This window comes from Drosophila ficusphila, unplaced genomic scaffold (genome assembly GCF_018152265.1).
Source record: "Drosophila ficusphila isolate 14025-0441.05 unplaced genomic scaffold, ASM1815226v1 contig_414, whole genome shotgun sequence".
Taxonomy (NCBI): Eukaryota; Metazoa; Arthropoda; class Insecta; order Diptera; family Drosophilidae; genus Drosophila; species Drosophila ficusphila.
In genome coordinates, this window is record NW_025064328.1 from 5780799 (window position 1) to 5800343 (window position 19545).

Consider the following 19545-nt stretch of genomic DNA (forward strand, 5'->3'; position numbering starts at 1 on the left):
CATTGAATAATACAATACACCGAAGTACAAAACAATATCCAAGTACAATGTTGTTTGGGTTACAACAAAAAGGGGAAATAAGTGATGACCTAAAACAAAAGCTAGAAGAGGAAAATTGTGTAGATGTAAATTGTGAAAGAGATTTGGAAAAGATTAGAAAGGAAGCAGAACAAAATCAGGTATTAGCACAGTCAAAAAATGAGGAATATTATAATAGCAAAAGAAAAGATCCAAATAAATTCAAAACAGGAGACTATATTATGGTAAAAAATTTTGATAGCTCGGCAGGAGTAGCAAGAAAACTGTTACCAAAAAGTAAAGGTCCTTATGTTATTGATAAGATATTAAAAAACGATAGGTATTTGATCAAAGACATTGATGGCTTTCAGTTAGCTCGAAATCCTTACCAAGGCGTGTGGAGTGCGCAAAATATTAGACATTGGTTAAGAAAAACAAATTCATCTACTGATGTACGAGATAATGTTAACAGGAGATAGAGGGCTATCTCAAAATCAGGATGGCCGAGTTGTAGCAGGCTGGTAGTATTAAGAGTTACCAGATGTAACGGGTGGGTAGTACTTATTAAGAGTTACCATATGATTGTGATTGAAGAAGTTATCGATAAGATACCATCCTTGGTAGACCGACTTTTGAGATTGACGAAGAAGAGAACACATGTGTAAAAGCTAAAAAGTTAAGAATTAAAATAAAGAATACTACAGAATTAAAATAAAGACTACTACAGAAGCATAGATAAAATAAACAAAACACAAATAAATATGTACGCTGCATGGCCAAAGTTTAAAGTGCCAAGAAAAAATCAAAATAAAACTTTTCCCTTCGCATGCTGATTGCATTTAACTTGATACTGGTCAAGGGGAATGTGGAACGGGGGGAACGGGGGGAAGCGGAACGGAGTGAATGGATTGGTACGAAATGGAATGGAACGGAAGCTAACTAAGTTGCACACATGCACACAAGTTACTAGGGCTTCTATACAAATATCCCCAAATACACTTGAGCCATTGACCCACATTAGTGGTGTTATCCATTCAAGTGCCAACTTGTCTTGCATTTCCCCCTTCTTCCCACTCTGTTGATCACGAATAAATACCTAATTGTTTACATGAAAACATGTTATCCTGCAATTAACATAATCCACTTGTCTTGCTTCGCACTGATGGCTACTTAATTTGATCAATTAATAGTTAGAATTGGTTAATTATTTTAAGCAAGGCATTGCATTCAAAGTACTGCTTTCAATTGAAAATGAAAAGTACACTTGATTACCGGAAATTCGCTCAGAAATAGCTCTGTTAAAAACATCGAACGACAAATTGTTATGGCCAAAAATAAAAGTATATTTGGTTACTTCTTGGCCTGATTCTGGCCGAGCGATTGTTGTCATAATGTTGATTGCATTTTTATGCACTGCCATCGATGCAGTAAATTCAATTTAACGAAGTCGCCGCCCAACGTAATTAAATCCACGTCGACTTGTGTCCAGCTGGATGTGGATGTTGTTGCTGGCTCATTCGATTAACTTTGGCCCGGGTCTTGGCCATATGGAGACTGTGGCCTGAGAACCGAGCACTGAGCACTGAGCACTGAGGAGCGAAGACCGGAGGACTGGCAACTGAAAACCGGCAGCTGAAACTGAGAAACCGAGACGAGGACGAGACGGAGCGTATTTGCTCGTGACACTTAAACACATGCGGACCAAACTGCTTTATGCTTAATTGAGTATTATCCCCGTTTGCACATGTAAAGGGAGTGGCAGGGGGTATGTGGGGCAATGGGGGGCTGTGGGAGGATGGGAAGATGCAGCATGTCTGCAAACAGCAGCTCTGTTTGCTTAATAGCATGGTCAGTAAATTTAATTAACTTCCCTTAAGGATACATGCAACATATAATAAAAGCAGTGCAGGAGCTGTAGCAACTGAAAAGGACAAAACAAAGGCAAGTCGAAAAAAACAACGAAAACGGAAGCTAAATCCCAGCATGCCGAAGTTTAAATATCCCTTTTTATATTATAAGAAAGAGTGTGTTACTTTAAATTCACAACGTAAAAGCTGATCGATGATACAATTATCTGTACTTAATGTAAATGTACTTATGTAAATGGTAATCATTACCAATAGTTCTACCCAAACCATTCCGTAATTTTATAAACAAACTGATTTAAATACACTCCAGGTGATAATGATAAGGACAGTATATTATTTATGACATCCGGAATAAACCCTTATCCCTTATCCTGTCCTTCAAACTCGCATACCCTCTTCAAGGGTATAAAAAGAAAGAAAAAGAAACAGAAGCAGAATCTGGCGAAGGAGACAAACTCCAATGGCAGGCTGTCCCCATCTTTGGCTCAAGTTGCATTGGGATTACACACACACATTTCCACAAATATATATAAACCCACACATATATATATATATATATATATATATATATAAAGACTGAGGAGAAGCGAGGCAGAAAGAGAAGGACAAGACTTGACTGGCTCCTGGCTGATTGTTGGCTTGCCGTTGCCGTTGTCCTTTGAGATGTTGTGCAAACAAGCAGCTTAATGTCAGTCGACACAAGACAAACACAAGCACAGAGCAACACACACACATACACAAGCCAAGGCACACACGCACACAAGGATGTAGAGAACACAGAAATTAACTTCTTTTTGATGAGCATATGTTGCACAGACGAACAACGAACCCAAAAAGCTGACTGCCGGGAATAAAACACGCCCGCAGCTATCATTGCCGCAAATTATAGTGCGCTAGCCTCCACGTTTATTGGCAGCAGATGTGGCTAAAGCCGCCTTTTAGCCCCACTTAACCCTCATCTTGGTGGATGCCGATCCCTCAGACGGAATGCATTTTGGCTGCCTTGGAAGCCAAGAACTGATTCACATTCCGATTTCGATTCATAATTCATAGGCAGCCACTTTGCATGCCCCTCGGCGGTGACGCGTCACGTACTCCTGGTTAGGCACTCGCTTCCTGCTCCAGAATCACCCAAACATATATATTCTATATGCTATATGCTATATGTGGCCATAACCGTGCGGCATTGTCTTGTCTGGCCACGTTTGGGCCATAACAAATGATGCACTCGACGGCTGAGCGGCCAAAAGTTCGCTCAAGGTGAATTGAATGTTGAATTGTGGCTGCTCCCTGGACTTTGGGCTCTGCTTTTTGGATTCTGGATCCGCGAATGCAGGTTGCCTTGTGAATGCTTGATTATGACAGTCAAATGTTAAAACGTGAAATCGAGAATTGAGAACCATTCAGCCGGCACTTCACTTTAAGCACAGTCATGTTTAAGCTGCCTTAAAAATGCCCAAGTTTTCTTGGTGGCACACATTTTAAATCATTTAAAGCACCAAAGGACTGCAGCTACTTTGTTTCCATTTATTATTTACATCCTTGTGCACCACCTTTCGGCCAGGGCTTTTATCTCTAATTTACACTAGGACCAACAAGAAAATACGACTACTTCAGTATAAGAACAGAAATGGGGTAAATTTCTCTTTAACGTTTAAGCTCACTCTTGTCTTAATATAAGTTTCTGGTTTTCCTTTGTACCTGATGATTTAAGGTTGATTAGATTCCCTTTCATAATTCATTACAATCAACAGTAATTATAACCAAATAAGTAAACCCAAAGGTAAGTGAAGTGAAACCTTTATTTTCCTTGTACCCATCAAATACATTCATTTCCAGCTGTCGCTTGGCCCCTTTCACATTTCTTTCGCCGTTCAGTTCATACACTTCACATCACTCATACGCAACGTGGGCCCTTTCGAAGGCATTTAATTGTGGCGTGGCGCAGGGAAGTAGCGGAAATCACGCCGCAACTCTGATGAGGCGTGCAATCAAAGTCAAGCAGCTGTAACCCCAGACACACCCCACATCGGTCAGGCTGCCATGGGTTAAGGCTGCTCCTGCTGCTTCTGCTTCTGCTGGTCGCCTCAAAAAAGGTGCCATTAATATGGCCGTTAACATTGCGGTTAGTGGCGTTGCCTTTCGCACTTGCCGCATCGCCCGTGGGCATCAACATCGGCATCGCCATCGTCGTGGGCATCTCATATTGGCCGCTGGCAGTTGCCACTTACCCTTGTGTGTGTGTGTGTGTGTGTGTGGCAGCTGCATTTAACACTGCCATCGACAGCGTTTCCGGCAGCGACTGAAAGCCGAAGGGCCAGACAGACTGCCTGACTGGCAAGCTGGCAAGCTGGAAAACTGGCTGACTGGCAGAGTGGCAGACTGTCACTGGCAGTCGGCTAATGCCGGGTACCGCGCAAAAGTTTAAGTTGACTGCCGCCGCCACAGCCAGTAAAAGCCATTTAAAATTACGTGCCTGGATTTCTCGTCCATGGCTGCCGGTTATTGAGAGCTTGAGTACGTGGACAGAGAGCGCCCCGTACGCCCCAGGTTTGTCACTTGAAATGTTGCAGTTTCCCCAGCTGCACCCTCGTATGTTGCACATAATTTTCACATAAACGAGAGCCTAATATAAAAAATTCCCACGGATCGTGACCGGCAATCGCAAGCGACTCCTCCGAAGGTAGACACATCGACTTAAAGACCCGGAACCCAGAACCCAGAACTCAGAGCCCAGCACCCGGAACCCAAACCCCCACGAATTGCAATCGTCTCGGGTGGCACACGGCCTCTCGGTCTCGCTCTTGCCCCCAATGTAATAAATAAATCAACTGCAAAAAATGTTGCGCCCGCATCGACATTTTAAGTGTTGCCCATTGACTTTTGATTGCTTTTTGGCTGGGCCAAAGGCCCGCGGGACTCGCAACATTTTGCTGCACACAACGGGAGAGAAGCAGCGCTCAAAAAATGGAATGGAAAATTTAATGAGCTAGCCAAAGTCCCGAGTGGAACGAAATGTTTGCGGAGTCAACTTTTGTTTTCCTTCTTCCCCACTTTTTTGTTTTTTTTTTTTTTTGCCCCCGTTCGCTAGACCGTTTGGTCGAAACTATTTTCAGCAAATTTGTCAAATTAAATTGCATGTACAAGAGGCCGCCGACCATCGCATCCCTTGAAGGGCCCAAGTTCGGCTGCTTGAGGATTGAATTAAAAAGTTGGTGTGGCTTGGCGGTGGCAGCATCAGAAGAAGAAGCAGAAGCGGCATCAGCAGAAGCGGCAGCGGCAGTGGCAGCCACTCCAAGTAAAATGCCGCAAATTAATGTGCATAGTTTTTGTTTGGTGCTCGGCTGCGGCCTGGCATTTAATTAAAATTGTTTACTAAATATGCTTAAATTTGTGCCCTGCCATTTGCACCACTCCATGCCCTGCTCAACCTCAACCTCCTAAGCCGTCTCGCATTTCCGAACCCGAATCAGGTCAATGCACAATTCAATTTACGCGCCTGTCTGCAAAATCAGTCGCTGTGAACTCTGCTTTGTAACCAGAGTGACAAATGTTAATTAAGGCATTCTCTGCCCCTTTCCTGCGACCTTTTCCCCCTCGCTCTCGCGGTTCGGAATCCGGCTTTGATGGGTTTTAATAAGGTTCGGCCCAGAGCGTTAGCCATCCGCCCTTTGCCGGCTTGTTGAGTGCCCGCGAATGCATAAAAGTCAAGTCAGAGCTAAGCAAAATGCATTACAATGATAATGGTGCCCAGCTTACTGGTCGAGGCTATGATCCTGCACAGGGAGAAATAAGAATAGGAAAGGATAGCAGGAAATGGGATATACATTCAAAATATTATTAATATTTTTAAAAATTTAATAACCCAATGAACACTATAGAAAATGTTCAGTTAGTTGTTGGAACTTTTTAATCAATTAGAGAATAAAAAATATCAATGCCACTTACTTAACCTCTTGTAACAATAGGTAAGAACATATATGTTTATCGGATTGTATATATTTACTATATTTATTGTAGTTTTTCTGAGTGTTTCACTGATTTTACTGTTACTGTTTCCTTTTGCCGCGCTACATAATTCAGCAGGACATGAACTGACAATAAAATTTAGTGCTGAGCTCGCATAATAAAGTCGGCCGTGGATGAGAGAAGTGGCAAGCAGCTTGTCCAGCTCGGAATTCTCTTGTTGCTGTTGCTCCTGTTGTTGTTGTTGCTACTGTTGCTGCTGTTGTTGCTGCTCCTGTTGCTCCCCGGCAGCAACTAAAAAGGGCTAAGAACTAAAAGCAAAGTCATGCGGCCAGCAGTAATGAAAAAGGCGAAGAAGAAGCTGCCAGGCTGTAAAACTGTAAGTTGGCATTAAGTTGCAAGCATAATGAAATTATTTCTCAGGCCGCTCCGACGACAACAGGATGATGGCAACGCATCGCTGCCACTTGCCGCTGTTGCTACAGTTACTGCTGATGTTGCTGCTGTTGCTAGTGTTGCTGCTGCTAGTGTTGCTGTTGCTGCTACTGGTATTGCTGCTACTGGTTTTGCTGCTGCTGCTGCTGCCACGGTTCTTCAGCTGGCGAGGCGTCGGCACATAAATACTTCATGCTTAATTGTCCTTTTGGGTGTAATTTCAAACGCTGCCACGCACACAGCAGGCAACGCACGAGATGACAGCTCTTAAAGCCGAGCTAAAAGCCCGCCCCTTTCACCCCCTCTCCCCGCCCACTTTACACCCCTTAACTGCCGCTTCTCTCGCTTTGTTGCCTTTGCGTCATTCTTTGCGTTGTAATTTTAGCGCTTGACACAAAAGTTGCAATTTTCGCTGGCTTAAAACGGAGTGAGATAGAGTTTTGTGGGGTAAAGCCGGCGGAAGCTGGGGGGTCCACTAGAGACTGACCATGGGGCGGTGGAAAAAGGGAAAACATTAAAGGGTACATCCAACTTTTGCTCGTTAGCGTTGCGTTGCCTTAACCCAAAAGCAAACTTGCTGCAATTGCAACGGTGGTCACACTCGTGAGTCGCCGGCCCTCAGCAATTCACTCAACCGTGTTCTGGCCACACTCGAGCCTCATTCAAACATTTTACATTTGCACAACCATCCTGCGGTCTTCCAGATGGAAAGCCTTCGTTTGTCAATGGCATGAATGCAGAGAGGTCCTGAAAGAGCGGCCGGCAGACTTTTGTGAGTGTTTATTGAGAGCTCGATGAGTTCCGGGAAAAGTTAATGAAGAAAAATTTCAATAATCGAGCAGGCCAGCGGCTCAGTGCAATGAATGGATAAGCTGAAAGGAAACTTTGAATGAGCATAAATAAATGATAATATGTTGTATACACAATTTATTTATCTCCTTCAAAATCAGACATTAGATAAATTTTGCTGTACTTTAATAATAATTATTTACTGCAATAATTATTTACTGTTGCTTGAAGGCAAGGAAAAATTCTTTAAATTTCAAGCAATTTATTTCTGCCAAAAATGGTTGAATAAATAAGTTCATTCTAGCATCTCACAGATGCTCCCTTCCAAACTGAATTGCAGGAATATTTTCCGAATAAGCAGATTGCTTGAATAAGCCCATAAAATAAATTCAATCGTTTCGGTAGAATTAAAATATTTCTAGGCAGCACTTTAAGCTTCTGGCATGTATTGATTTGTTGGGGGAGTCGGTGGCCAATTCCAGCTTTGTTAATAAAATTATATAAATATTTTCAATGCCTTCCGGTGTGATTTCACAGGAATGTTATGAATGTTTGCACGCGTGAAGCGTCAACAATCAACGCACCATCGAATAAATCGATGCACTCGTGCAGCTGTTGCTGCTCACATGCCCATTTTGGCCAGAAAACAAAGCAGTGTCGAAAATCAAAAAGCCCTAAACCAAAACCCAAAATCGAAACAGCAGCCAGCAATTCGAAACGGGGCAACAGCGATTCTAGCACGCAATCCTCACGAAAACACACAGAGTGTTCATCAATTTTTAAATTTTATGGCACAAACAGCAGCGTCCGCCATCCAAAATCGCAGATGCAGATGGGGGCGGTAGGTCGGTTGGTGGCCGCGTGGGCGTGGCACTTATCCACACAATTCTCTTTGGGAAATTAAATGCTACGTGATTGAAAGTTTGCTCACCCAAATGGCACATGACCAGCTTCATTTCGGGCTTCGGTTTCAGCTTTATCTTCGAGTTTAGCTTCAACTTTGCCTGCAGTTTGTTGGCATCATCAGCGAAGTGGGCGTGGCACGTAAATGGGCGTGTGTGCGGCGATTTGGTGTTCCGTGGGGGGAAGGCGCGTTTAATTATCCGGCTTAAAGCAATGCCATTGTCCGAAAATCAACGCAGGTGAGAGCTGACCAGCTCATTTTGCAATCCAATTTGAGGGACCAAAGTATTTTACTCCTTTTTTGATACACATAACTATATTTATTTAATAAATATTTAATATTGAGATATAGGTTATATTAAATACAGAAAATGTTCTACAATTTTTAAGGTTCCTAAACTTTTTCAAATTTCTAAAACTAAATTTTCCCAGTGCTTGTGATTTTGCCTATAATTTGTGACTCATGAGTGTTGGACTCACGTTAGCGGCATTTGCATGACACACCGAGCGAAAGCCACGCCCCTTTCTGCCTGCATAATTGGCGCCAATCAACTGCATTAACATGAAAGGGACAAAGCAGATAACAAGGGAAAGGGACAGCCTTCTGGGGAGTGAAAGAGAGAGAGAGAGAGAGAGAGGGGACAGGCTTCTTTGGCTTCGTGCAACTTCCGCTGCCTTCTGGTTAGCTGTCTGGTTCTTTTTTATTTTCGCTGGCCAAAATAGAAATGAAATAAGTATCTGCATGGCCAGCCGGTCATTAGCGGCGACATTTCAGCCACGCCCCCTTGACCCCCGTGCGCCCCCTTTTTGCCATGGCCTGCTTACTCATTTCCGCTCATGGCGAAAGTTTTATGAGATTCATAACTTTTCCTTGGCTTCGGTTTATTCCCCTCCCCGGGTTTTTTTTTTTCTTTTTTTCAGTTTGTGCAGCTTGTGCAACGTCTCGTCTCATTTTTATTGCTTGCTTAATTATGGAGTCACTTTACATTGACACGCTCCGGAGTTTGGGCCTTTGCTGCTGCTGCCACTGACCCGTGCGCACTCCATGAAAACGATGCAAAATAAATAGCAAATAATTCGGCGCAAGCCGCTTAAAAGTTGGCAAACTATGGCCAGCCCGCTACGAAAGTTAAACTTTGTCATAACCTCTTTTTGTGCGAAATACTTTAGCAGTGCCGCCCGCCCTTTTATGGTTAATTAGCAGCAGCTCAAATTTCACTTTAAATATTTACGGGAAAAAGGAAAGGAGAAATAACTGACGGATGACAAGGTTGTCTCCTTTATTGTGTATTTTTCGCATATTCAAATTGTTGCCAGGCAAAACAACATATTTTCTTCTTGCTGGGAAAATGAAAAACAAATCGAATAACATATTATTCTGTCAAAAAATGTTTTCTTATACAAGATAAATTACCACTTGTTGTTTATTTATACAAAAGAAATTCTATGAAATATATTTTGATATTTGCAAAAACGATTTACTGCTGGAAAATACATAAAAGTCATTTCCCGCTGCCTATGGGTTTTCATTGCCAAAAAAAATATCTGTTCAAAGTTTCGTTTGAAATCGAATTTACATAAAAGGTTTAATTGTCAGTCACTCAAAACAAGGATCTTTTCAGAAACGAATAAAGATAATTGGCGACAATAATAAAGAGTGAAAGCGGTTGAGAAATGTCCCTTAATTTCTATGCTAATTGCTGGGAGTCACCTCTGGCTGCCATGCTCTTTGGGTTCATCAACAGCAATTAAATAAACACAAAAATCCCCCGTGCAGCGTCAGAAGCGTTAAGTATACGCCGCGTTGGCCGCAAGTGGCGGCGGTTTTGGCTGAGAGCGCGAAAACTTGCAGCCTGCCAGCAGCTCAGCACGATTCTGTCGCTCCGCCAGTTGGCAAAAACAGGCCACAATGGACCATTAACTGGTTGACAACAACATCAACAACGTCACCCTATTTCTCCTTTACTTCCCAGGTTTTAGGATAAGGGATTTTTACCTCCCTGCGGGCGGGAATCTGACGGAATCCACTGTCAAGTCAAACGACACTTCCGCTTCTGGAACGACAAGCTCCCCCGATCCCCCCTGCTGCCCCGTTTCCTATATTTCTCTGCACTTGGTGTCGCGTCCAGCATTTACAGTTAACCACATTTCCGGATTTTGCATTCCGGTGACTTCCGTCCTGGCGTTTCCCTCACAGCATGCAACTCCGGGCCAAAAGTCTAAACAAAATTGGCAAAAAGGTGAGGGCGAAAGGAAGTTGCAGTTGTCATATGCACGGTGGAGTTCCAGTTGGAGTTTGGCTTAAATAATTGAAGCAAAACACTTGCGGACTGCTCATACGCCGCTCGGACTTCGGAACCCGTCCGGTTAATTTGGGACTGGGCAAGAAGTCAGCTGGCTCACTAATGAATAAATCAGCATGCACTGGACACGGAGCCAAGAACAAAGCGAAAGGTCCTGGTCCTGTCGGCACTAATGAAGTCCTGCAGAGAGAACAAATTTTTAACCCGATTAGTTAAAAACATTCAGGACTTTCGGGATGGGTTTTGTACATTCAAAGGAAATAGTTAGAGTTCTATTTTATTTTAACACTTAAATGAACTTTACTTGAATTCAATCTAAAATAACATTATAAGATATTAAGAAATGTTATGATTTTGCTTCTAGCTTTTGAATTTTATTGATGGAAATATCTTTTAAATTAATTTGTTCAAAAGTAAATATGGAATGTGATGTTAATAAGTTTTTCTTTCACTGCAAACTGTGCGCACGTGCTTTGTCATTTGGTTTGAATCTGCAAATACACAAAACACGAAATCTCCTTGCCTTTTCGTACAAATCAATTAGTTGGCAGGAGGCCAAGGAGATGGCTTTTCCTGGGAGGACTGGGGTAGCTGGGAAACGCTGGCAAAAGCTGGGAAAAGCTGGAAAAGCTGGGAAGGCTCTTAATTATGCGCCAATGTTGCCATTGCAGTTGCCATGACAATCCAAACTTATTTAATGGCCACCGAGCGGATCGCACACGCACACACCGCCAGTCAAGTGCCGGGTTGCAAACTTTGCCCGTCGCAAGATGGAAAAAATCTCTATGCACATAAACAGTTTACAGTTGAAAAGTTAAAAGCATGCCAACACCTGCTCTGCACGCACACACACTCGCACACACATTGAGATTTTCTCGGGGAAATTTGTGGCATTTACATGATTTGCCCTCGCACACTGACACACAAGACTCACCCATAGAGACACTCTCAAATTTTGACAGTTAACAAATTTCTGTGCAAAAGTTTGGCACATGTTTGCCATTGACAGAGAATTATGCCCTGGCCCAAAAGCAGGACATGTTTGCCGTTTGCCAGGCGAAAAGGCTTCGAGGGATGGGCCACAAAATTAAGTGAAGCATTCGTGCGTGCCCGACAAAGGTGAGAAACTGCAAACAGTCAACTCTACTGCCAGATTTTCACCGCTCTGGGCCTTATTTTATTATTTTTTTTTTTATGTTGTTGTGTTGTTTCCTGCTGTTGACATTCCGGCTGCAAAGTAAATTAATTAAAAGCATTTTACCACTCTGAAGCCGGCTGCATTTACCGCCAATCCGTTCGGCCGCAAGAACTCAATGTTGGGACTTGTCTGGAATTTTGGTTAAGAGCACTGCATTAATAAATGCCTTCGATTGAAACGTCCATTGGTTTCGGCCTTGTAGCATTGTCTTGATTGTTTAACCTTGTTTTTGGGGCTAAATCATTTGCTGAATTAAATCTAAGTGCGGCTAATGTTTGATTTTGTGGTGATGAAGGCTTTTAATCATTGGTATTTGAATCAAATTGCTTTCAGGTTAGGTTCTTGTCAATATTCATCTAAATATTTCTTGGGGCTATGCTTAAAATGTGAATTTAGCAGGAGATTTCTGAATGAATTGTAGAAATTAACTATTTTATAAAATGTATTGAATCTATAATGGAACTGATAAAACAAACTGTTTATGTTTGTGAATCCTTTAAACACAACTTTATCTTCAGGACTCATGTGACAATCCGCCTTGGATTTAGAGTTTCAGCCACGTCAGTTTTCTTGGCCACAGCTGCTTAGAACGTGGTCGGCGACGAATAGTTATTGAGCCAGGATATAGGAAGTCGAGGGAAATGGAAAAGCTTTGGGCTGCCAGTTTCGAGGTTGCTTTTTGGCCGCACAACTGTGGCCATGTCGCAAATTGTCCACCGTTGTCACTGACCAAGGCGAAGAAAGAGCCCAAAGTCTGTTTTTGTCTTTAAATTTTCGGGGGTACAAGGCATCCTAAATCTCACTGTCGCACACACATGCAAAAAATAAAAGGAAAATCCCGGCGGTGTGGGTCCTGCAGGAGAGGAAATTAAGTGCTGACCATTTTTCGACATGCCATCCCCTTTATCCTTCCTTTTAGCCTTCCTCCTCCTGCATTCATTTCACTTTGCACTATTTTCGGATTAAGTCCTGCGCCTGTCATGTTGATTTGTATGTCTTTGTGTGCGTGGAAGGATGTGACTGCCAGTGTGTGTGTGCTTATGTGTATGTATTTGTGGGGGAGCCACGTCTGCGGTTGCAGCGCTTTTGGCATTTTGCGTTGGTGTCGGGAAAGTTGAATGATGGCGTTTGCCTTCACTCAACCTTTCTCCCCCTGCTTTCCACTTTGGTTGTGTGTGTGCGTGTGTATGTGTGTGTGTGTGGCACCCAAATATTGTTAATCCCATTGATTTGTGTTAATGATTGTCATTGACACTGTTGACAGAACTGTTTACGGAACCCATGTCCATGTGCCTGCCTCTTGCCTCTTGCCTCTTGCCCCATTGACCCCTCCCCCCGTCGATGACCCCGCCCCTCTCCTCCTATTTTCCTCCCTATTTGGGAACCGTTTCCGGATCCGGTTCTGTGGTCACTGGTCTTTGGTCTACGGTTTCTGGTCTCTGGTCGCTGGAAGCCAAATTTTATGAACGGTCACCGCAGCTGCCAGCTGAGGTGCTAAATTCAGTTTTGGCTTTGTTTAAATTTCCCCCGGTCCTCGGGTGTTGCTAACCTCGGGTTGCCAAACAGAGCAGAAAATTGTTGGAGTCATTTCCCATATGAATTATCCAATATTAAATTCTTAAATGATTAGTCAGAGAAGTAGAGGGGATTTCATTTTCGAATTTAATTTAGGAATTGAATTGCATAAAATTAAAAACAGTTATTCAATCTAATATTATATAAAATTTATCATCTTAAATTAGCTGTTAAGTAAAAAACACATGAAGATAGATTTATTACCTTTTTAGGTATTTATCTAGGAAATCGGTTTAATTGCATCTCCCCAGCTTTGAAAATATCAAGTTAAAGGACATTTTTCGCTCTGTGGTCCCAAGGACAATTCTCGCCGGTTCACTTGAGCGGCTGCAAGTTGAAAATCTCAAGTGGACGAAGTCCGGGATGTGTGACTTCCCCAGCCGCCCGCTCCTCTGCAATTCGATGTCTCCCTGCCTCTGTTTGCTTTGGTGCTTGGCTTGTATTGATATTTCACGAGAAATCAACACAACATACAAATAGTCAAGCACAGGCTTCCTCTCCACCTATTTCCCCCTCCACTCCCCTCTACTCCAAAGCCCACTCACCTTTGAGAGATTTCCAACTTTGTCACCATTTGCAGCGGAAATGAAAAATCAAATCGAAGAAAGGCACAGGAAATGTAGCTCTTCGCTTTTCACTTCAAACTCTGTGAGTGTGAGTGTGGCCATGTGTGTATGCATGTGTGTGTGTGTGTATGTTGTGCTGTTTAAATTTAGCCAATGTCTATAGAAGTGACTGCTGGAGAGGCTCTCCACTGTCTACTACAAAACTCTCTCCATCTGGATCTGTGTTTGAAAATGTCCTTGCCGCTCCACGTGGCTCTTTATGCGTGTATGTGTGTGTGTGTTTGGTAGTCCTAACACACATGTCAGTGTGCCGTTCGAAAAACCTATAGGTAGTACATCCCACTCCAAGTTGCAGTCTAGCTTCAGACATAGAATTGTTTTTTCGTATTGTTTTACAAACGTTGTTTCTCGATACTCTTTTAATTAAAGGTTACCAAAAGCACATAATCAAATTGAAAACATAAACAGAAATCCTTGTAACAAATTGATACTCAGATACTTCCTATGAAAAATTCACATAAATATTTTTTTCAAAATATATCCTGCCTTGCATCTATGGAGTGAAAAAGAAACAATTTGGGTAAATCCACAACACAAAAATAACTTTCATATTTGTTTGAGCTTAGAGCTATTATCCCCCAAATTCATATCTCAAGAATGACTCTTGTAAACTGAGATTTGGTGCTCAAGAATGGCTCCTTACTATTCAATAAGGTTTAGCTCTACTTTCTGAAGAGTAACCGCACTTCGATTGCGCCAAGTCAGCGTCACTCAGTTGTTTTCTCTGGGCATTTGTCTGCGCTTGAGACGTTTTTATCGTCTTGGCCATAAGCCTAAACAAATACAAACAATTTTGCTCAACTGAAAGGAGAGGAAAAACACGAGAAGAGCGGAAACAGTAGAGCCAACAAAAATGAGGCAGCGCTGAAAAACAAATTGTAAAGAGCTCGCAAAAAATATCAACAGAAATCAGCAGCGCAAAAAACAACGAGAATAGAAAGAGCAAACGTTGTGAAAATAGAGGGAAATCAATTGATTTCGGCTCAGACAGCTCTCAGCATTCAGCTCAAACCCCAAATACCAAAAACCCAGCCAAAAACCCAGCCAAAAGCCCAAGTCGAGGTACAAAAAGACACAAACTGTTGCTGTTGATTTATTGAAATCATTTACCGCAAATCAGACAATTGCCGCACAAGCCGTACAACTAATTAAATGATGAATGCCAGCGACAACAGCTCAGGGACTTAAACTCACCTAAAACCTCCCGTAAACCGAGTTCCCAAACAAATAGAATTCCCAGAAGTTTGATTGAACAATGAATGATTTAATTAATAAATAAATAGGTGTGTGCGTACGTGTCTCCATATCGGTCTCCATGGTTCAATGCGAAATTTCAATTGCAGCACAAGTGTGGCACGACAATTAATTATTGAGCGAGCTCAATGTGCGTCTTGTGCGTCTTTCGATACTCCCTCCCTCCACTTGTGCAACGGTGCGTATGCGTGACAACGTGTTGCAACACATTCATTCCTCGACTGCCGATTGTCGATGGCAGTTTGCAGTTTGCAGCTGCACTTGCTGTTCCAGCTTGCAGCTAGCAGTTTGCCGTTGAAGTTTACAGCTTACTGCCCACTCTGCCATTTAGTCAACTGTTTACTGTTTGCCAAATTCCGCCTGCTGTTTGATTTCAACTGCAAAATGGACCACAAATCAAATGGACAAAGCTACAAAGTCACACATCGAATCGGATGGACAGAGGCGACTGAGGACTGGGCAAATAGAATTCGGTAGTTGCTGGTAAACTGAATAAGACCCAGTTTCAGTTACATTTCGACTTGCCTGCAACATTGATTTGGCCATCAAATCGAATTACCATATGCCCGACCAAAAAAGGTTAATTCTCGATCCGATCCAATTCGATCGGATTCGATCCAAGCCGTTTTGATTCGAGGCAATCAATTTACCATTGTGTCGGGTGGCTTCTGCTCAATATTCTAGCGAAAATTTCGTATTTATTGCGGTCTGGTCTAAGGAACTGCGAGGAGCTCTTTCGGCCGGGTCGAGAGCGGCGCTGAGCCGCAAACTAGTTGGCTGAGTACTTCTCGATGCGCGGCAACCGCAACACAGCACACAGAAACTTTCGCAATCGAAAATGATAGCCTAAAGGGGGGCAGCCGAGCAAAATTTGTGTGAACTTTCCGATGCAGCAGCAGCGGCTGCCATCGGATGGGAAAACCTCGAGGAAAACCTCCATCCACTTTTGCCGCCGTTCGAGGAATTGTTTCATTTTAGACGGCATTGCCTAAGCCATCAAAGCCGCATAATACAGAAAATTTTCGAAGCCATGCGAAATATGTTGCCTACCTTGGGGCGCTTTCGGGTACTTGCTACTTGTTACTTGATGAAAATGCAATTAGTGCGCGATTTGAATTTGATACCCCAGCGTATTCGCACTTGAGCGGCGAAGGAGAAGTTTGCCTCCTTTGTCGAAGACAAAAGAATTCAATTATAATTGCATTATGGCCAAAAGTTTCCGCTCATCATAATGCGATCAAAATATTGCGAATTAAACGCGTTTGTAAATCCATTGAAATTGCCTGCCAATGGCAAATGGCAAATGGAAAATGGGAAATGCGGAGTGGAGTGGAGAATGTAAAATGGAAATTGGGAAGTGGTAAATGGGGGTCGATTAAGCAGGCGAGTCGTCGCACTTAAATGGCTCAATCAGACGTGAAATTTGTTCATTTGCGCCAGCCGAGTGCATGAACAAATGCATGATTGAATGGAAAGCACACACACACAAACACACAGACACTCAGCAGTGTCACACAGATACTCACACCCACGTGTATAGAGAAAATCAGGTGCCTAGACATGTAGAAAGCGTGACGTCAAAAGGTGAACGAAATGAAATTGAAATATAAATACAAAACGCATCAGGCGCATAAGCAGAGCAATCAAGCGCGAAATCTGTGCACAGCAATGCATAACTGCAGTCCCTCTTTATGGGAAAGAGATGGGTAGAACAACGGCGAAAGAGACGGGTAGACGGTGGGTTCAAAATGAGAGGGCGCCATTCCATTCACTGTCAACTAGGAATGTGTAGACATCATTTAAGTCACTCCCGCATAAACATACTCACACTCACACGCACACACACTAACACAAGTAGACAGAGAAAGGAAGAGAGGAACGGTTATTAGAAAGAGAGCGCAATACACACACGGCTGCCAAGAGAAAGAGATGGGCGATTGGTGAACCGCCAAGGCAAATGGCAATGCATTGACATTATTGACTTGCTGTCGTGGCATGCAAATAACAATGCCAAGCCCCACTGAATTTTCCCCCGATTTTTCCCGCCCCCTTCGCCACCTTTCTCCTCCCATTTCGAGAGCTGCGAAAATATTTGCCAGTCGAGACAAAAAATTGGCAGCGATGCGAGCCGGCAAAACAAACCTAGCTAGCTAAACAATAATGAAAACAAAAACGTCTGACTAAAAACAACGGCGGCGTCAACTATTCCATAACAATAATACTGATATGCAAAACAAGGAGCACATTCAAACCATTTAGTTAGAAGCGACAAACAAACCCCAATCACTTTAAATAAATAAAGTGCATTTAATTTAATGTTTATTACCATTAAAAAGTTACATTTGCAGTTTATTTTAATAGTAGCGAGTAATGTAAAAGCGCATTTATTTGTTTAATTCTTTAATGACTTAGGTAAATTGTTTTAAACTATTGTGTCACATTTAATGTCGCTTTTAAAGTTAACAATGGGATTCCTGTGTACATTTTGTTTTGATAAATTTGTTCAACCGGTTTAGGTGCGACTCAATATTCAGATATTACCTCGAACCAGTTGGTGAATCATCACCCACAATCCATTGTTAAATTATTTACAGAACAATGGAGAGGTTCAGTTGGATCTCAACATGCCTAGCGAATGGGGTAAGAAAATGTGTAACTTCAGTTTATAATATTGTGTAAAAATTCCACCTGCCCGTGCCTGTGTTCTCCTCAGTTTTTCTTGTCATCTGCCTAATCCCGATGGCCTCCGGGGGAACAACGGCGCCACCTTTGAGCGCCAGTCCCATAGTCTTTGCCAGGAATCTATTCCGAGTCCTAAATGAGGAGAATCCTCCCAAGAACATGATGGTTTCTCCGGCAGCTGCCCGAAGTGCCATGACCTTGGTTTTCATGGGAGCTGGTGGCAAAAGTATGGAAGAACTGCGTTCTAAATTGATCCTCGGAGCAGCCAATAAAACCGAAATCGCCAAACAGAATATGGAAACCTGGATAGACGAGTGTTCTTGTGCCAAAAAGGGAGTGATCCTAAAGTTGGTCACTCGATTGTATGTTAATAGTGAAGATAAAATCCGACCGGAATTTAACACAAAGGCCATGGACTTCTTTAACGCTCAAGTTGATCCCCTAAACTATTTGCAACCCGAAGATGCTGTGAAGAAGGTTAACAAATGGCTGGAGAAGCAAACCTTTTACACAGTGAGAAATCTCTTCACCCCTGAAGATATCAATCCCGATTCCAGTGTGATGCTGGTCAGCTCTCTGTTCTTTCGTGCCAAATGGGCCAAGATCTTTCCTGTGGAAAATACAAAGGTTGACGACTTCTGGATTAATCCCCGTCAGCGAATGGAACTTCCAATGATGCAACAGATCGGTCAATTTCGATATGGCGAATCCAAGAAACTCAAGTCGCAGATTCTGCAGATTCCCTTCGAGAAATCCAACATTACCTTGATGATAATCCTGCCAACGGATATCGATGGGTTGCCAAAATTGGAGGAGAAGCTGGGACTGGTTGATCTAAATGAAGTGGCGGCAAAAAGTCTGTTAAAGGAAGTGGATGTGACGGTACCCAAATTCAGAATAGAGTGCGAAGTGGATCTAAAAGTGCCAATGCAAAAGGTAGATTAAATACTTCTGTTCTAAAGTTTTCTTCTGCTGACATCAGTACTTATTTTAGTTGGGAATCAATCGCATATTTGAACCTGACCAAGCGGATTTGAGTGGCCTGTTTGCCGATAAAACACCTCAAAGAATTTCGGAAGCCAGACATAAACTATTTCTAAATGTTACCGAAACTGGTTGCGAAACAGCTCCTGAAACGAAAGGTACGTAAAATTTAATTTGGCTTACATTTGCATTTATAAATTTTTATTTCAGACATTAAGCCAGAAGTCATCAAGGACAATCCCGATCGCAAGGTTTTCAAGGCTGACCGACCCTTCGTTTTCGCGATTCGCAACAAGAAAAACGTTTACTTCGTGGGCCATTTCAGTAAGCCCTAATTGAGCAGGAATGTTGCAAGTATTTTGATGGTGATGGCCCCCCGGCAATCACGGCAAAACGGCCAAACAGCAATACCCCAATGAACATCAAATTATTGCCAAACAAATGTACACAATGCATCCAAAATACAAAACCAGCGGGCACAGGCAAACATTTATGCGATGGGGAGTTTTTTGGGGTGCAAAATAAATGGCAACATGGCTGTTCCCGGACAGATCATTGCGAAAATTCGCAGTTAGGAGTGGGAAGAAAAGGGGGGCTCATAGAGATAGAGAAGGGAAAATGGGGAAAATGGCAACAAAGAAACGGCGGCTGGCCAAAACCAAATGAAAAGTAACAAGGAAGGAAAATAGTTGCAAAGCAGAGGTTTATATACTCTATCAAACTTAAACAAATTTAGTTTGCAAACAGTTTAAAGCTTAAAGAAAAATCATATAAATTCGTCAGGTTAAATAAATCTTGTTGTACACAAATACTTTTTCGTCTCTAAGCATTAAAGCTAAAATTAAATATTCCCTACATATGAAAATAAATGAAAATAAGATGTACCTTAAACCAAACTGCAAGTTACACATCTCTTGAAACCCAAACCAACTTTAAAGCAGCCA

The 19545-nt window shown here is 42.5% G+C and overlaps 1 protein-coding gene across 1 annotated transcript; it reads left to right on the plus strand.

The window, feature by feature from the left end:
- The first annotated feature begins 17557 nt into the window (after positions 1–17557).
- LOC108086626 (serine protease inhibitor 42Dd) lies at positions 17558–19094 on the plus strand. The gene is made up of 4 exons (XM_017183601.2): positions 17558–17575; positions 17649–18553; positions 18612–18759; positions 18812–19094. Exons 1-4 carry the CDS (start codon positions 17560–17562, stop codon positions 18934–18936), a joined length of 1194 nt encoding a protein of 397 aa, XP_017039090.1. The 5' UTR covers positions 17558–17559; the 3' UTR covers positions 18937–19094.
- The last annotated feature ends 451 nt before the right edge of the window (positions 19095–19545 follow it).

Coding starts and splice junctions, on each gene's coding strand:
- LOC108086626 (XM_017183601.2), top strand. Junction 18,554..18,611: donor TAAAAGTGCCAATGCAAAAG/GTAGATTAAATA, acceptor TACTTATTTTAG/TTGGGAATCAATCGCATATT. Junction 18,760..18,811: donor AACAGCTCCTGAAACGAAAG/GTACGTAAAATT, acceptor TTTTTATTTCAG/ACATTAAGCCAGAAGTCATC.